The 14,704-nt window shown below is 40.2% G+C and overlaps 1 protein-coding gene across 1 annotated transcript in view; it reads left to right on the top strand.

Annotated features, from left to right (window-relative positions):
* The window catches only part of LOC138024323 (tetratricopeptide repeat protein 28-like), a 126,394-nt gene extending 115,533 nt beyond the window's left edge, over positions 1-10,861 (top strand). The window contains exons 5-6 of the mRNA XM_068871483.1: positions 5,716-10,082; positions 10,546-10,861. Of these exons, the coding sequence (XP_068727584.1) occupies positions 5,774-9,793 (4,020 nt within the window). The 5' untranslated portion in view covers positions 5,716-5,773 and the 3' untranslated portion in view covers positions 9,794-10,082; positions 10,546-10,861. The remainder of the gene's footprint in view (positions 1-5,715; positions 10,083-10,545) is intronic.
* Positions 10,862-14,704: the final 3,843 nt, after the last annotated feature.

The raw sequence follows: 14,704 nt of genomic DNA, 5'->3' as shown, positions 1-14,704 counted from the left end.
ACAACGAACAGCGTCGTGCCAAAAAATGTCTGTCAAGCATACAGAATTTAAAGACGAAGACGCACTATAAAAGGCGTGGTGCCTCAGGCACATGGAAATGATTTATGAATCAACCGTGAACGCAACCGAGCTCTGTGATAATTTCTGCAATAAAAAAGCCCCTCATGACAATGAGACCGTAATATTGCATAAAATGTTATCTGTAGCTCTTTCTAAAGCCCCAGTCCCTTTTTTCTTGCTCTAGAAATATCTTTTAGGGTAATTAATCAGTTTTGCTTGAATGAATTCGAACAAAAGCAGAGCACGCAGCGCCCCTTTTATAGGGTGTTTTCACGTGACGTCACGGCGGCTTTGTTGGCGTACCCAACTAATCCTCTGGGAAGTGAGCTCTATTATCCTGCAAACATTTCCTTTTGTTTCGGTGAAAAAACGAGGTTACTGATGACGTGAGTGAAAACACTATATATAGTGAGTCTTCGTGTTTAAGTTTTGGCTGAACAGTTTTCAAAACCCAAAATCCATTTTAATGTTCTTCAGTTTCGCCCTTGCCCTGCTTCCTTTCAATTTGCATTTGATGTTTTATTCAAACCTTTCTTCAATGTTTAAGTAATTATTTTTACGTTTCTCCTGATTTAGTTGCCAGTTCCCAGTCGCTAGATTTGGCTAATTATAAATTCGTAACACATTCCCTTTTAAGCTAAGCAAGGTTAGAGCCTTATATATTTTCGTTCCCATAACGACTTGAACCTCATAGGAATAAGCCAAGAGTTGATGATCGGAGCAATGGAACAATTAGCTATTTGGGTGACAATCACTTGACCTCGTTCCGTGTTGAACTGTGTCATTAATTTGCACAGTTTGATCGAGTATGAAGTTATTTTTCTTGTTCTTCTTGTTCCATGTGTTACTTTTATAAAAGAGAACCTTCACTAAAGCAAGAAAAAATAACTTTAAACCCCAGAACATAATGTTTACAATAAAAATTGTCCGAACTTTTTCCAATGGAAGCGTTTGTATCTAAATAAATGAATTTCAAAAAGACTTGTCTTTGTGTTCAAATTTCCTGGGCGCCGCCATCTTGAATGAATGAATGGTGACTTATCGTGGTTGCCTTATTAGGGACTTTACGATCTACGACGCGGTGGTCAACAGAAGGCCACAAAACAGGAATATCATTGGTTAAAAGAGGAAAAATAATCGTGCTGCACGTGCGTCACGCATTTTAGCATGTATTTTTGGATTTTGACTAAAACACCGCACGAGTACATTTTAGCATATATTTTTGCGGTACTTTCCTCAAAAACGACATGAAATCACCAAATTTGAGGTTTTAACGACAACGTGAGTGTACAAACGCAAACCTTTCATTTTACATTTTTACTCTGAAACCGCTCGTATCAATTTATTTTTAGGATACTTCGCCCACATTGTAGGACGTGAACGAGATGGAATAAGAGCGAAAGACTTTATGACAATGCAGAGTTATATTTTGAGGTGACGTTTTCGTTGACGTCGTCGTCGTAGATCTTAAAGGTCGTACAAACAATAAGGGAAACCGCAACACGTCACAGTTATTTAAGATGGCGGCACAAGGGAAATTTAAGATGAAAATGAATAATTGTAAAGTTCATTTTTTTTCGATCCAAACACGTTTTTGGCGGAGAAAATTGTCGAGCAAATTAATGGCAAAAATTATTTTGTTAGGTTTAAAATTATTCATTAGTGGGAGTGGAGGTTCCTTTTAAGAACTTTTCCGTTTTTCACTCCAGATCTACTCAGATTTGTGTTAAGAAAGCTAACACTTTTCCTATAAGGTAATGTTTTACAGAGAGGTTTGATAGGGAATAACCACGTCAATTTAAAGTTTCAGAGTCACGAAGCCATTGCTTGACCTCACACGAGACTTTTGCTTTTGAAAAGCATCCGTTTGGACCAACACTGGTAAGTCCCTCATTGCTCCTTATAGCCTTATCTTATGAATATATTACTCAGGCGATGCAAACCAGCTCCGATTACATACACTAATTCCTAATTCTTTTAGTAAGAACGTCTAATTTTGGAGCTGAGGCTGTCGTGAACGTTCTTATATATTTTTGCGATGTGAAGCTGAAAACGTTCTTAAGCTGTGGTTAACTTTACATTGTATAGTATTTGAATAAATCAATGTAGACGTGACCAGCCTGCCTTACTGGTTCCATAGAGTACTACAATGAACTTTAGAATCACTTATTTTAAAGTGAAAATAAATGATTCTAAAGTTAATTTTTTCGATCCAAACACTATTTTGGAGAAAATTGTCTGCAAATTTGTTTGCAAACACTATTTTGTTACGTTTAAGTAAAATTATTCATTGGTCGGAGAGGAGGTTCCCTTTAAGAAATTTCAGTTTTTCACTCCAGATCTACTCAGATTTTTGTTAAGAAAGTTAATACGTTCTGAAAATTGTGGTTAATCTCAGCCACAGCCTTCTCATAAAAAAGGTTCTTATAAAAAAAGAGGGTATGTCTTTTTTTTTCTTTCTAATCTTTTAAAGTATTTTTAAACACGTTAAACCTGTCCACACTAAACAAGCATTTGTCAACATTGAAAGGCAAGATATGCTGTTTCAGGCATTCCATGGTCTTGCGCAGAGCCGCGTAAATATCTCATGTTGAGCAATAGATATCCCATGTTGGTGGAGCTCACTTGCTGAAGTTACGCGGAACATTTAAAACTTTTATGTGTATGGCCTTTGTTTTTTACGAGGGTGGTGATCTGGCGTGACCCTTGACTGCTGAAGTTCCAGCTGGTGGTATTCCTACTAGCTTCCTGGAAACCTTTGCACCATTCATGCTGTGCAGCAACTCATCTGAAGTTGGTATGGGAATGAATGATCAAATGAATGTCACCATCCGCCTTTGGAGTGATTACTTTTAGGGTTACCCATGGTGTGGGCCCAGTGACTTCTATGATGTGACAGTCCAATTAGCCGATATCAAAAATACCATAATACTCTTTGTTTGTCCATCCAAAATTTTGCATAAGCATTGTTTTTATTTTCTCTTAGGACTTACAACGGTACCAAGAGAAACTGAAAACAATGCTTATGCAAAATTTTGGAGGGACAAACAAAGAGTATTATGGTATTTTTGATATCGGCTAATAGTTCCTGAACTTACGCCGAACTTTTGGAATACGCTTTCCAGAGTGGATATTTTTTAATCCGCTATGAATCCAGAACCTTGTGGAAGCTAAATCTGGAAACTTTTTTATCCGGATGGCGTAACATGAGGGAGCTCAGTTCCTTGCCGTGAAATCAATTCTCAAGATGGCTGCTGAGGACAACATTATTTCTCCACGGCGCATGCTTTGTTACCTCTGTTTCCATGAGGAGCCCTGAGTACTGGAGTGAATCTGGATACGCTTCGGATGCGTGTACGGGCAAATTCGATTTGAATACGCTACATTTAGATGGGAATAGTTTTGGTTTCTTCTTTGATTTCTTTGTTTAGTTCAGGTATTTTCAATCACTGTAAACCACGCAAATGCGAAGTAAAGTTGTTGTTGTTGTTGTTGTTGTTGAATCCGGAAAGGAAAAGTTCAGGATTCAAAAATATCTGGATGCACGTGGACGGGGCCGAAAGAAGGACGACGACGACAACGGCTACGAGAACGCAACATAACAATAAGTTCAATGAGCAAAATCAATAGTTTTGCACGCGCTGCACGTGCGTTTTTCATTTTGATACATTTCTTTGCCGTTCTCGTCTTGACAACGAAATGATCAAATTTGAGGTCTTGCGGAGGACAAGAGCACTTGACGATGAATTTCAATTTCTCTCCCAAACACTAGCAACGCGTTCACGACAAATTTAGTTCCGGAATGTTTATGTGCACTTTTCACGCCGAACGACTTGGAATACTTACAAAATTATGACCATAATGGTAAATGATGCTTTTTGATAGCGTTCTCGAAGCCTTACTCGTCTCCCTATTTCAAAGTAGGTGCCATACAATTTGATAAATCTGAAGGGTATTTTGAGGCTTTAGTTTTCTTTATTTCGTGTTTCCATTGCAAAAAAGGGAAGTATGCATCAGTTTAATCCGCTTTTCTTCTGCCTCAAGCGTTCTAGTACTTAGAAGTTAACTGAAGTTGCAAAGAATAGTTCTACAGAGTTGAAGGTGAAAATCATTCTTCAAATCTAGTGAAAAAGTAATAGACGTGTTTTTTAATAGAAAATTATGAATAAAACCTTGGTGGTGGAAGAGAATGTTCACAAGAATACATAAATTCAATGCAAAATACTTCTAATGAAGTATTCGTTGTACGCAAAATAGTGTTCAAAGTGGAACACACAATTACGAGGCAAGATCTAGAAATAACGTAGAGTATTATCCTTACCTTTAAAGCTTTCCATTCTCAAAGAAAAAGCATCTGTCCACTTTATCGAATAGTTTAATACTGAATCAATCATGGCGGGCGGAAAGATTCCACACTAAATCTTTGCTTTCATCAAGATTAACGGAAGTGTGTTACGGTGGCCGAATGGTCTAACGCGCTCGCAGATAATTGTGAAGGTTGGGAAAGAATATGAGTTCTCCTCGGGGAAAGGAAGTTTGGACTTACTGGAGGGAATAATTGTAAATTCACCCGTTCGGAGGTTAATTCAATATCCGTGGGGTATGCACATTTGTGACTAACAACAAAAAAGAGACACCAGACCGGTTTTAAGACGTGGTATGCCTTCCGCATTCCACTTGAAAAATAACTGTACCTGAAATTAAATGCTATAGATCCAGAGATTTTGTAAGCCAATTGAGAAATACAGAGTTTCCCAAGAAAGATGTCAGTCAAGCACATCCCCAAGAAAGACCGTTCTACGACCTGTTCAATTCTTTAATAATTTTAGCAGATTTGCATTGAAAGATGACGTTTTTTTTCTCTCGAGGCTTAAATAGAATAAAGAATTAGTTTTCCGCAAGTTTAGTGTAAGTTTCTTTGCCTTGAACTAGGTAACCAAATAATTAGACGTAAGAGACTAGCATCGTCATATCAGCAGTTGCAAATAAAATCAGGCCTGGTATTTTGAATACATCACTGAAGTCATGAACATAGATAGAATATAGAATATAAATGGCATATTCACTGCCATCAAGGGCAAGATGATTTCTTGTACATGTCAGTCAGTAGTAAAGAGGTAGTAATACGCAATGTAGTGAAAACAAACTTAGTGTAATGTATACTGTGATGATGTGGTTTAATGTAAACGTGCTGTAATTTATTTGAGTTAGTTACAACACGGTTATAGATAATTACTTTCTAGACCAACTTTTAAAATCCAGGGGACATTTAGAGCAGTCTGTATGTTACAAAAGGGGTTTGACCACCAACTTTCATCAGTGGTATCAAGCGAGCAATTTGATTTGATCAGGGAAATATGATGACAAAAGACAACAGTATTTCTTTGGCTGAGTTAAGTCTGATCATGATATGGGACAAATGTATGCCATTTAAATACGTCTATTTAATTGTGTGGTCAATTCTGTCTTTAAAAATTCATTTTAAATCAGACAAAGGGCTCAACAAAAGAAGTAAAGAGTTTGACGTCAACAGCAGAAAATTGTCTTTGTTAGACTCAATGACAGGCGGTCTCTTTAGTGTTGGTTTGGCTACGTACCTGCAGCATTTGTGGTCAGTGCATTGAATTTCTCATGCTTTCTTTCGTATTTTTCAAGGAGTGCCCTCTCTTTCCAAGACGACCTTCCTTGTTCTCAAGAGTTCTTGTAATCAAGAATGGCGGACAAAAAGATGAACGTTTTCGAGCAGCATATACAAGAGCTTAGCGTTGCAAGAAAAGAGGGAAACAGAAAAGGGGAGGGTATTGCATATTTCAATCTGGGCGGTTATTATTATGGCTTGGCTTATTTTGAACAGGCTAAGAGGGATTACACAGAAGCATTAAGGATTTTTAAAGGAATAGGTTTCAGTGCTGGAGAGGGAAAAGCTTGTGGCAATCTCGGCAACGCTTATCACAGTCTGGGCAATTTTAAAAAGGCCAGAAAGTACCTCAAACAACTGCTAATTAATGCAAAAAAAGTAGGGGATCGAGACCAGGAAGGCAATGCCAATTGTAATCTCGGCAACGCTTATCACAGTCTGGGCAATTTTAAGCGAGCCATAGAGTATCACGAACAACATCTTAGCATTGCAAAAGAAGTAGGGGATAGGGCCGGGGAGGGCAACGCCAATGGTAATCTCGGCAACGCTTATCTCAATCTGGGCAATTTCAAGCAAGCCATAGCGTATCACGAACAACATCTTAGCATTGCAAAAGAAGTAGGAGATAGGGCAGAGGAGGGTAGAGCCAATGGTAATCTCGGCAACGCTTATCACAGTCTGGGCAATTTTAAGCGAGCCATAGAGTATCACGAACAACATCTTAGCATTGCAAAAGAAGTAGGGGATAGGGCCGGGGAGGGCAACGCCAATGGTAATCTCGGCAACGCTTATCTCAATCTGGGCAATTTCAAGCAAGCCATAGCGTATCACGAACAACATCTTAGCATTGCAAAAGAAGTAGGAGATAGGGCAGAGGAGGGTAGAGCCAATGGTAATCTCGGCAACGCTTATCACAGTCTGGGCAATTTTAAGCGAGCCATAGAGTATCACCAACAACATCTTAGCATTGCAAAAGAAGTAGGGGATAGGGCCGGGGAGGGCAACGCCAATGGTAATCTCGGCAACGCTTATCTCAGTCTGGGCAATTTCAAGCGAGCTAAAGAGTATTACGAACAACATCTCAGCATTGCAAAAGAAGTAGGGGATAGGGCAGAGGAGGGTAGAGCCAATGGTAATCTCGGCAACGCTTATTACAGTCTGGGCAATTTTAAGCAAGCCATAGAGTATCTCGAACAATGTCTTAGCATTGCAAAAGAAGTAGGGGAAAGAGCCCTGGAGGGCAAGGCCAAAGGTAATCTCGGCAACGCTTATCACAGTCTGGGCAATTTTAAGCGAGCCATAGAGTATCACGAACAACATCGTAGCATTGCAAAAGAAGTAGGGGATAGGGCCGGGGAGGGCAAGGCCAATGGTAATCTCGGCAACGCTTATCACAGTCTGGGCAATTTTAAAAAGGCCAGAAAGTACCTCAAGCAACAACTAATTAATGCAAAAAAAGTAGGGGATCGAGACCAGGAAGGCAATGCCAATTGTAATCTCGGCAACGCTTATCACAGTCTGGGCAATTTTAAGCGTGCCATAGAGTATTACGAACAACATCTTAGCATTGCAAAAGAAGTAGGGGATAGGGCCGGGGAGGGCAACGCCAATGGTAATCTCGGCAACCCTTATCTCAATCTGGGCAATTTCAAGCAAGCCATAGCGTATCACGAACAACATCTTAGCATTGCAAAAGAAGTAGGAGATAGGGCCGGGGAGGGCAGGGCCAATGGTAATCTCGGCAACGCTTATCACAGTCTGGGCAATTTTAAGCGAGCCATAGAGTATCACGAACAACATCTTAGCATTGCAAAAGAAGTAGGAGATAGGGCCGGGGAGGGCAGGGCCAATGGTAATCTCGGCAACGCTTATCTCAGTCTGGGCAATTTTAAGCGAGCCATAGAGTATCACGAACAACATTTTAGCATTGCAAAAGAAGTAGGGGATAGGGCTGGGGAGGGCAACGCCAATGGTAATCTCGGCAACGCTTATCACAGTCTGGGCAATTTTAAGCAAGCTAAAGCGTATCACGAACAACATCTTAGCATTGCAAAAGAAGTAGGAGATAGGGCCGGGGAGGGCAAGGCCAATGGTAATCTCGGCAACGCTTATCACAGTCTGGGCAATTTCAAGGAAGCCATAGCGTATCACGAACAATATCTTAGCATTGCAAAAGAAGTAGGAGATAGGGCCGGGGAGGGCAACGCCAATGGTAATCTCGGCAACGCTTATCACAGTCTGGGCAATTTCAAGCAAGCCATAGCGTATCACGAACAACGTCTTAGCATTGCAAAAGAAGTAGGGGTTAGGGCCGGGGAGGGCAAGGCCAAAGGTAATCTCGGCAACGCTTATCACAGTCTGAGCAATTTTAAGCGAGCCATAGAGTATTATGAACAACGTCTTAACATTGCAAAAGAAGTAGGGGATAGGGCCGGGGAAGGAAGGGCCAATGGTAATCTCGGCAACGCTTATCTCAGTCTGGGCAATTTCAAGCGCGCTAAAGAGTATTACGAACAACATCTCAGCATTGCAAAAGAAGTAGGGGATAAAGTCGGGGAGGGCACGGCCAAAGGTAATCTCGGCAACGCTTATCACAGTCTGGGCAATTTTAAGCGAGCCATAAAGTATTATGAACAACATTTTAGCATTGCAAAAGAAGTAGGGGATAGGGCCGGGGAGGGAGGGGCCAATGGTAATCTCGGCAACGCTTATCTCAGTCTGGGCAATTTCAAGCGAGCTAAAGAGTATCACGAACAACATCTCAGCATTGCAAAAGAAGTAGGGGATAGGGCCGGGGAGGGCAAGGGCTATGGTAATCTCGGCAACGCTTATTACCAAATGGGTGAGCCTGAAAATGCTCTTCTCTGTTACGAACAACAGCTTACTGTTTGCAAGGAAACGGAGGATCCAGTAGGACAGGGAAACGGTTGCTATAGCCTTGGTCTTGTTCATGAAAATTTAGGCTCGTTGTGCAAAGCCCTTAATTTTTATCGTCTAAGCATAAAACATTTCGATGAACCAAGGCGTGTTCTTCAATCAGAAGATGCATGGAAAATAAGCTTTCGTGACACAAAGCAAGTGGCGTACACAGCTCTGTGGAGAGCACTTTTAAAGAATGGAGAGGTTGATGAGGCTTTGTTTGCTGCTGAACAAGGACGAGCACAGGCTTTGACAGACATTTTGAAGGTGCAATTTGAAGTTGATGAAGAACCTTCCTCGGCAGTTGCGACGACGGATTCTATCTCCACTGTTATGAAATATTTGCCCTTACAAACAGTTTTCATAGCACTTGAATGGAACACTATCAGTTTTTGGCTTCTGAGAGAAGGAAGTGGAATAAACTTTAGGCAAAAGGAAATCGAAAATGGAAGTGCCGCTTCACTGATAGAAACTACTCTGAATCAGATTGGCGCGGGGACTGTTGTCCGATGCGAGAATCGCACACTTGACAAGCTACGCAAACACTTGTTTTGCAGTGGGGAAGCTCTTTCCGAGACCTTTCAATCTTTGACGCTCTCGGAAAATAAGTCTTTGCAGCCTTTGTTTGATGTCTTAATCAGTCCCATTGCAGAGTTGCTTCAAGATGATGACTTAATCTTTGTTCCTGATGGACCATTTTGCTTGGCTCCTTTTTCTGCATTAAGTGACTCTGTCAGGATCCGTACTGTTCCCTCGTTGACCGCTTTAAAACTCATCACAAGTGCACCTGACAACTTCTACAGTAACAGTGAAGCTCTGCTTGTGGGCGATCCGTGGTTAAAGGAAGTCACTGACGAAAATGGTGAACCCATTTCCGAGCAGTTGCCGTGCGCTATACAAGAGGTGGAGATGATTGGAGATCTTCTGCAGACCACTCCTCTCACTGGAAGAAATGCAACGAAAGCTGAGGTGCTGAAAAGAATGAAGTCAGTTTCTTTAATCCATATTGCAGCACATGGAGATTCGAAATTTGGAGAAATTGCTTTGGCCCCAAATCCTGAACGGTCATCCCAGATTCCAGAAAAAGAAGATTTCATGTTAACAATGAGCGATGTTCATGCAGTTGGTCTTCGGGCAAGACTGGTTGTTCTGAGCTCTTGTCACAGTGGCCGGTGAGAGGTGAATTCTGAGGGTGTGGTGGGAATCGCGAGAGCTTTCCTGTGTGCTGGTGCGCGGTCCGTTCTTGTGTCACTCTGGGCAATCGATGATGAGGCAACCTTGCTGTTCATGAAGAGTTTCTATCAACACCTGGCAGATAGAAAAAGTGCAAGTTTAGCTCTTCACCATGCTATGAAATCTCTTCGGGAGACAAAGGAGTATTCCACCATTAAATACTGGGCGCCATTTGTTCTAATCGGCGATGATGTTACGTTTGAATTTGGGCCACAAGAACTCGAAAAGAATGGTAAGTGTTGTTCGAATATAATTTTACTTACTGAAAAGAAATATGTTGAACAGGTTTGTAATCGGCTAGTGCTCAAGAGAAAAAGGTAAGTTTTTCACAGAGAAATTGTTTCAAAATCAGTCGCCAGTATAGTTCGTTTAAGAACTGCTTTGGCTAGCGACTCAAATAATTTTTGTTCGCATTCACCGAGTCGGGTGTTTTCCTTCCTGCAAAGAACTGTTTGCAATGGAATGAAAAGAAATAACTAATTGCCGGTTACCTGCGTAAAGTGAAGTTAGATATTGAGGCCTTGTAGTCTACATGTCGTAGTGATACTCGTTGCTATTAACTAAACACATGTCTGTACAAACGGTTTCATGGATTTAAAAAAATTCCTTATTCATTTATCACTCACAACGAAATTATTGCTAATCTCCATTTAACTGCTATTTCTTTGTTTTTCTTCCTTCCTTTTTTTTTCCAGAAACGTCGTCCGAAAGTTGAAAAAACTACTTCTTGGAATCTGATCAGTCAACATGTCATTTTCGTTACTCGAAATATATGAGTTATTGAGAAGATGAAAACATTCAAACCTCATAAGCGGTGAAGGAAGACAAAAGATATGTAAATGTTGTTTAAAAGTGTGTTTTTAGACTTATTTTACTAGTGACAATTATTGATCTTAAAGTCCTCATGCGAACTTCCATTTAAGGCAAAGACAGAGTTTCGAGGAAGAGCCATTTTTCATTCGTAGAATTGAACACCAAATGTCAATGGTTTCTTCTTCTTTTTTTTTTTTTTTTTTTTGCAGAAAAACAAAATTTAAAGTTCTGGTGTTCTAATCAGTAGGCTTTTTAAGTTTAAGGACTTTAGGATCTTTCTGTGATAAAAGGTTCGGAAAAAAATGCGTGGAGAAAGAAATGGCAAGTTTTTTAAGTGTGTAAAATGCAAATTTTATCAGATTTCTTACAGTGTGACCGGGAAAACCGTGAACACATAAAATAATTAGGAATGCTTATTGTTCATAAGGCAATCATGTTTGAGGATTTCACACGCCCAAACCGCAAACTGAATAAACGTTGTTAGTACTGTAGCAGATAATAGGCTGATTTAGGAACAGAAGGGAAACGTCAGTGGCGATGGCGCGCGCAGAAAAAACACCAATGAGAATTCAGAATAGAATAGACTCCACTCTTTTCTTCTCTATTCTAAATTCTCATTGGTAGTTTTGCTGCGCGCGACGTCGCCACTGACGTTCCCGTTCTGTTGCTAAATCAGCCTAATAAGGTATTCGCGACGGCACCACATGTTGAAAGCAACAATTGCTTGGGAGTGCCACTGATCGGTGAAAGGAAGAACTAAGGCCGCACTGTTCTGTTTCCTTACAAGTAGTTTCAGAGCTTAAACGACCAGAATTGGCCCAAATTAAATCCATTGAAAGATAAATCTGAAGGCGACACAGTTTTTGTGGTGCAAATAACAGTAACTAAACATTGTGCGCGGATGCGGTCAAACGGGTGATTGGACAGAAATAACAATCCTGACATATTTCAGGTGTTCACGGTTTTCCCGGTCGCACTTTCAGGGGGCCAAGGAAAAGTAAACAAATGGCCGACGTCTTGAGCAAGTTCTACAGGCTAAAAACCTAAGAAAGTAGGCATTTACTGATATTCTAATTAATATACATATGAGGTTTTAAGACTCGAAAAATTGCTAGAAAAAGGTTCCAGAATCAAAGAAATAGGGAACTTTATATCGGGGAACGATTACGAGTCTTCCGTATTGAGCATGCGCATAAGGTTTAGAGGCCGACATTATTCGAAGTGCGCATGCTCAGAACGGAAAATTCGGACTCGAGGTCAATCTCGTTCCCAGAGTCTTCGTTCCCCTTGACCAGCGGGTCGGGTTACGAGAGACTCTGGGATAATCCGTTTGGATAAAGTTTTTGATTGGTTGAAAGTCTGAGCATGAGCAATCGATTTCGGCCACGACTGCCCCGAGACGCGAGGGGTTTCACAGAGCACCGTATGATCGTTAATGCTTGTTTGGATTGGTTCGTTGATTAGTTTGGAGCCAAAGCAAAGAGTGAAAACCTATTAAATCTAATGGAATGGAATCGTCTCTCACTGAGTAATTATGTCTTTAAAATGTAGTCATACCGAGTCTTCAAATTGCCGCTGTATATATTATATGAATCCATAAGATCTTCTCGTACAGTTACTAATACGTACATGTGAGTGTCCTGGAAAGGTGCGAGAACCTTTAGCAGACGAGTTTTGGGGTAGAGAAAGAGTTACTGATGCAAAGAGAACTCGTTTGGCTTGTGACAGTGCTGTTGAACGCTTTGAAAATATCGTGGAAGGTCCGTCTCTCTGGCATGCAAACCAATCCTTTCGGTAGGTTGCAAATTTTATTCGCGGTTCATTTGGGTTCATTACACTGCACTGTTCTCAACCTCAATTGAAAGAAGAGGCCAGGTCAGATATAGAGAATCAAATCATTGAAATGGGATGTACATCTCGCATCCAATGGAACTTGTCTTACATTTTAGGTACATGTACTTAGAAGAAATGGAAACTTCAGTTGTTGATTTTGTTATGCAAATACTTAGCTTAACGTTTATGATGAACTAAAAAAAAGGTCTAATATAAAGCTAGACCATCCTCTAGAGCCTATTACTTGTAGCACTTAAAAGTCAGTTACAAAAATGACACCATTCTCTTGAGTAATTAAGTACTTCTTTCTGAAGTACATGTGCCTTAACATACTACTACATAAGGAGTTTTTTTTCCGTAATTGCTCAGCCCACAGTATTAATTAGGGTGGCGATTATTATTTGCTTATTGAAGCCACAGTGATCAAGTGTTTGAGACTTCAAAGGTTGGTTGACTGTATGAGTTCCGGCCCCAGTTGTTTGAAGGGTGGATAGTGCTATCCACTGGATAAATCACTATCTACTAAATAATAATAATAATAATAATAATAATAATATTAACAATAATAATAATAATAAACTTGAACTTTGAACTTTGTTTTGTTGATAACTCAATTAGTTTTGGTAGTGTTTATCTGCTGGATAGTGATTTATCTGGCCCCAGTTGTTCTAAAGGTGGATAACGCTATCTACTGGACAAATAACTATACACTGGAAAGTGCAGTTGGTTCCGCTATTACTTATTCACTGGATAGTGACTTATCCGGCTGATAGTGGTATCCATCATTTGAACAACTGGGGCCTGGTGGGTAGCGCTATTCACTTTTTGAACAACTGAGGCCAGGTCTTTATCCAACCTCCCTTCTCTGCCTCCTTTGTCATTGAGGACAAAGGAGGCAGAGAAAAGAGACCCTGGGAACGAGGTTGGTCTTGATCATCTCTCAGTTTTCTCTAACTTTAATCCATGTTGCCTCTCTATATGTACCCGCATACAACTTAATACTGCCAAATGTTTGATAGACTTTGTAACAGATTCTGTGATCGGTTAGCATCCCATTTAATGGAAGGGACAAAGTTTTTGACTGCTTAACCCATTGACACCTCAAACGCCCTAGGATGACCACAGTTGACGACTAGAATCTCCCTGGAATTAGACAGAGTAAAATCTGTCAAGTCTCACTCCCAGGGGTTAAAGGGGATCAGTGATACCCCTTGTTACTCTACAGAAAACAGAGCTAAGTGCTGCCATCAATGAACTACCTGGCTCATTTAGTTTCATTATCTTGAAACAGACTTTATGCTTTTACAGTGTGTTTGGGAGCAACTTTACAGCAGCCTATATTTCCGATAAATTATAACTACCGGGGGTATTTTGTTAAACAAAAGGAGACGGCAACATTGCAGACTGTGCAGTATTTCTAGTCACTTGAGAACGTATTCCACACGTCCCCTCAATTTAAATTTTGTCAGTTGACGTTTTTGTTTGTCAGTAAATTATACTGTCTATTTTGAAGTCAGACTGACTTCTTCATGTTGGTATGTACAGTTGTCAACAGTTTTTAATGTAATTTAATTTTTATGCCAACAAAAGAAATGTTTAGGTTCAAGGTTGTAGACAAGTATCCGGTCCTGTTTGGAGTGTTAAAATCAACAGTCTTAGGCTTTTTTGCATTGCTAGTCAGAGAGTTGAAGAGAATAGTACCATTTCAAACCTTGTATGGTGCTGGCCACCCTACAGAAAGCCTTTGGCAGTGAGGAAAGGATGACATTATTTGGGGGGTTATGTTTGGAAATGAACATTCTCAGGATAATATACAATGTATATATAATATTGTTACATCCAATCTGTCAAGTTTGATGGTTTAAAAGAAGTACTGACCTCCGCTTACCTGTAAAAATGGAATATAAAGTGCATTAAGGATGACTAGTCTTAACCTCATGAAGAACTTTTGGCTTTTGCAGTTTTTATTTTGCTTGATACATATTTTTATTGACCTTTCGGTGTTCATCTCTCTGCTCTCCCAAAAGAATTTTACGATGTTACTTAAACGATTATGTGAATTAAACAGTTTTAAGTGGGGATGTTCATATGCTTTGCCCAGAGACTGACGATTATGAACAACAGCTTTTCATTATTGTTGACAATGAGGTTCTTCTGGAAGTAACTTCATACAAACAGAGTCTTTCTGCTCTGTTTGGGGTACATTAC

Source organism: Montipora capricornis, chromosome 11 (assembly GCF_036669925.1).
Source record: "Montipora capricornis isolate CH-2021 chromosome 11, ASM3666992v2, whole genome shotgun sequence".
NCBI lineage: Eukaryota > Metazoa > Cnidaria > Anthozoa > Scleractinia > Acroporidae > Montipora > Montipora capricornis.
Note: the sequence above shows the minus strand (reverse complement) of the source record. Positions and strands in the feature narration are given on the sequence as shown.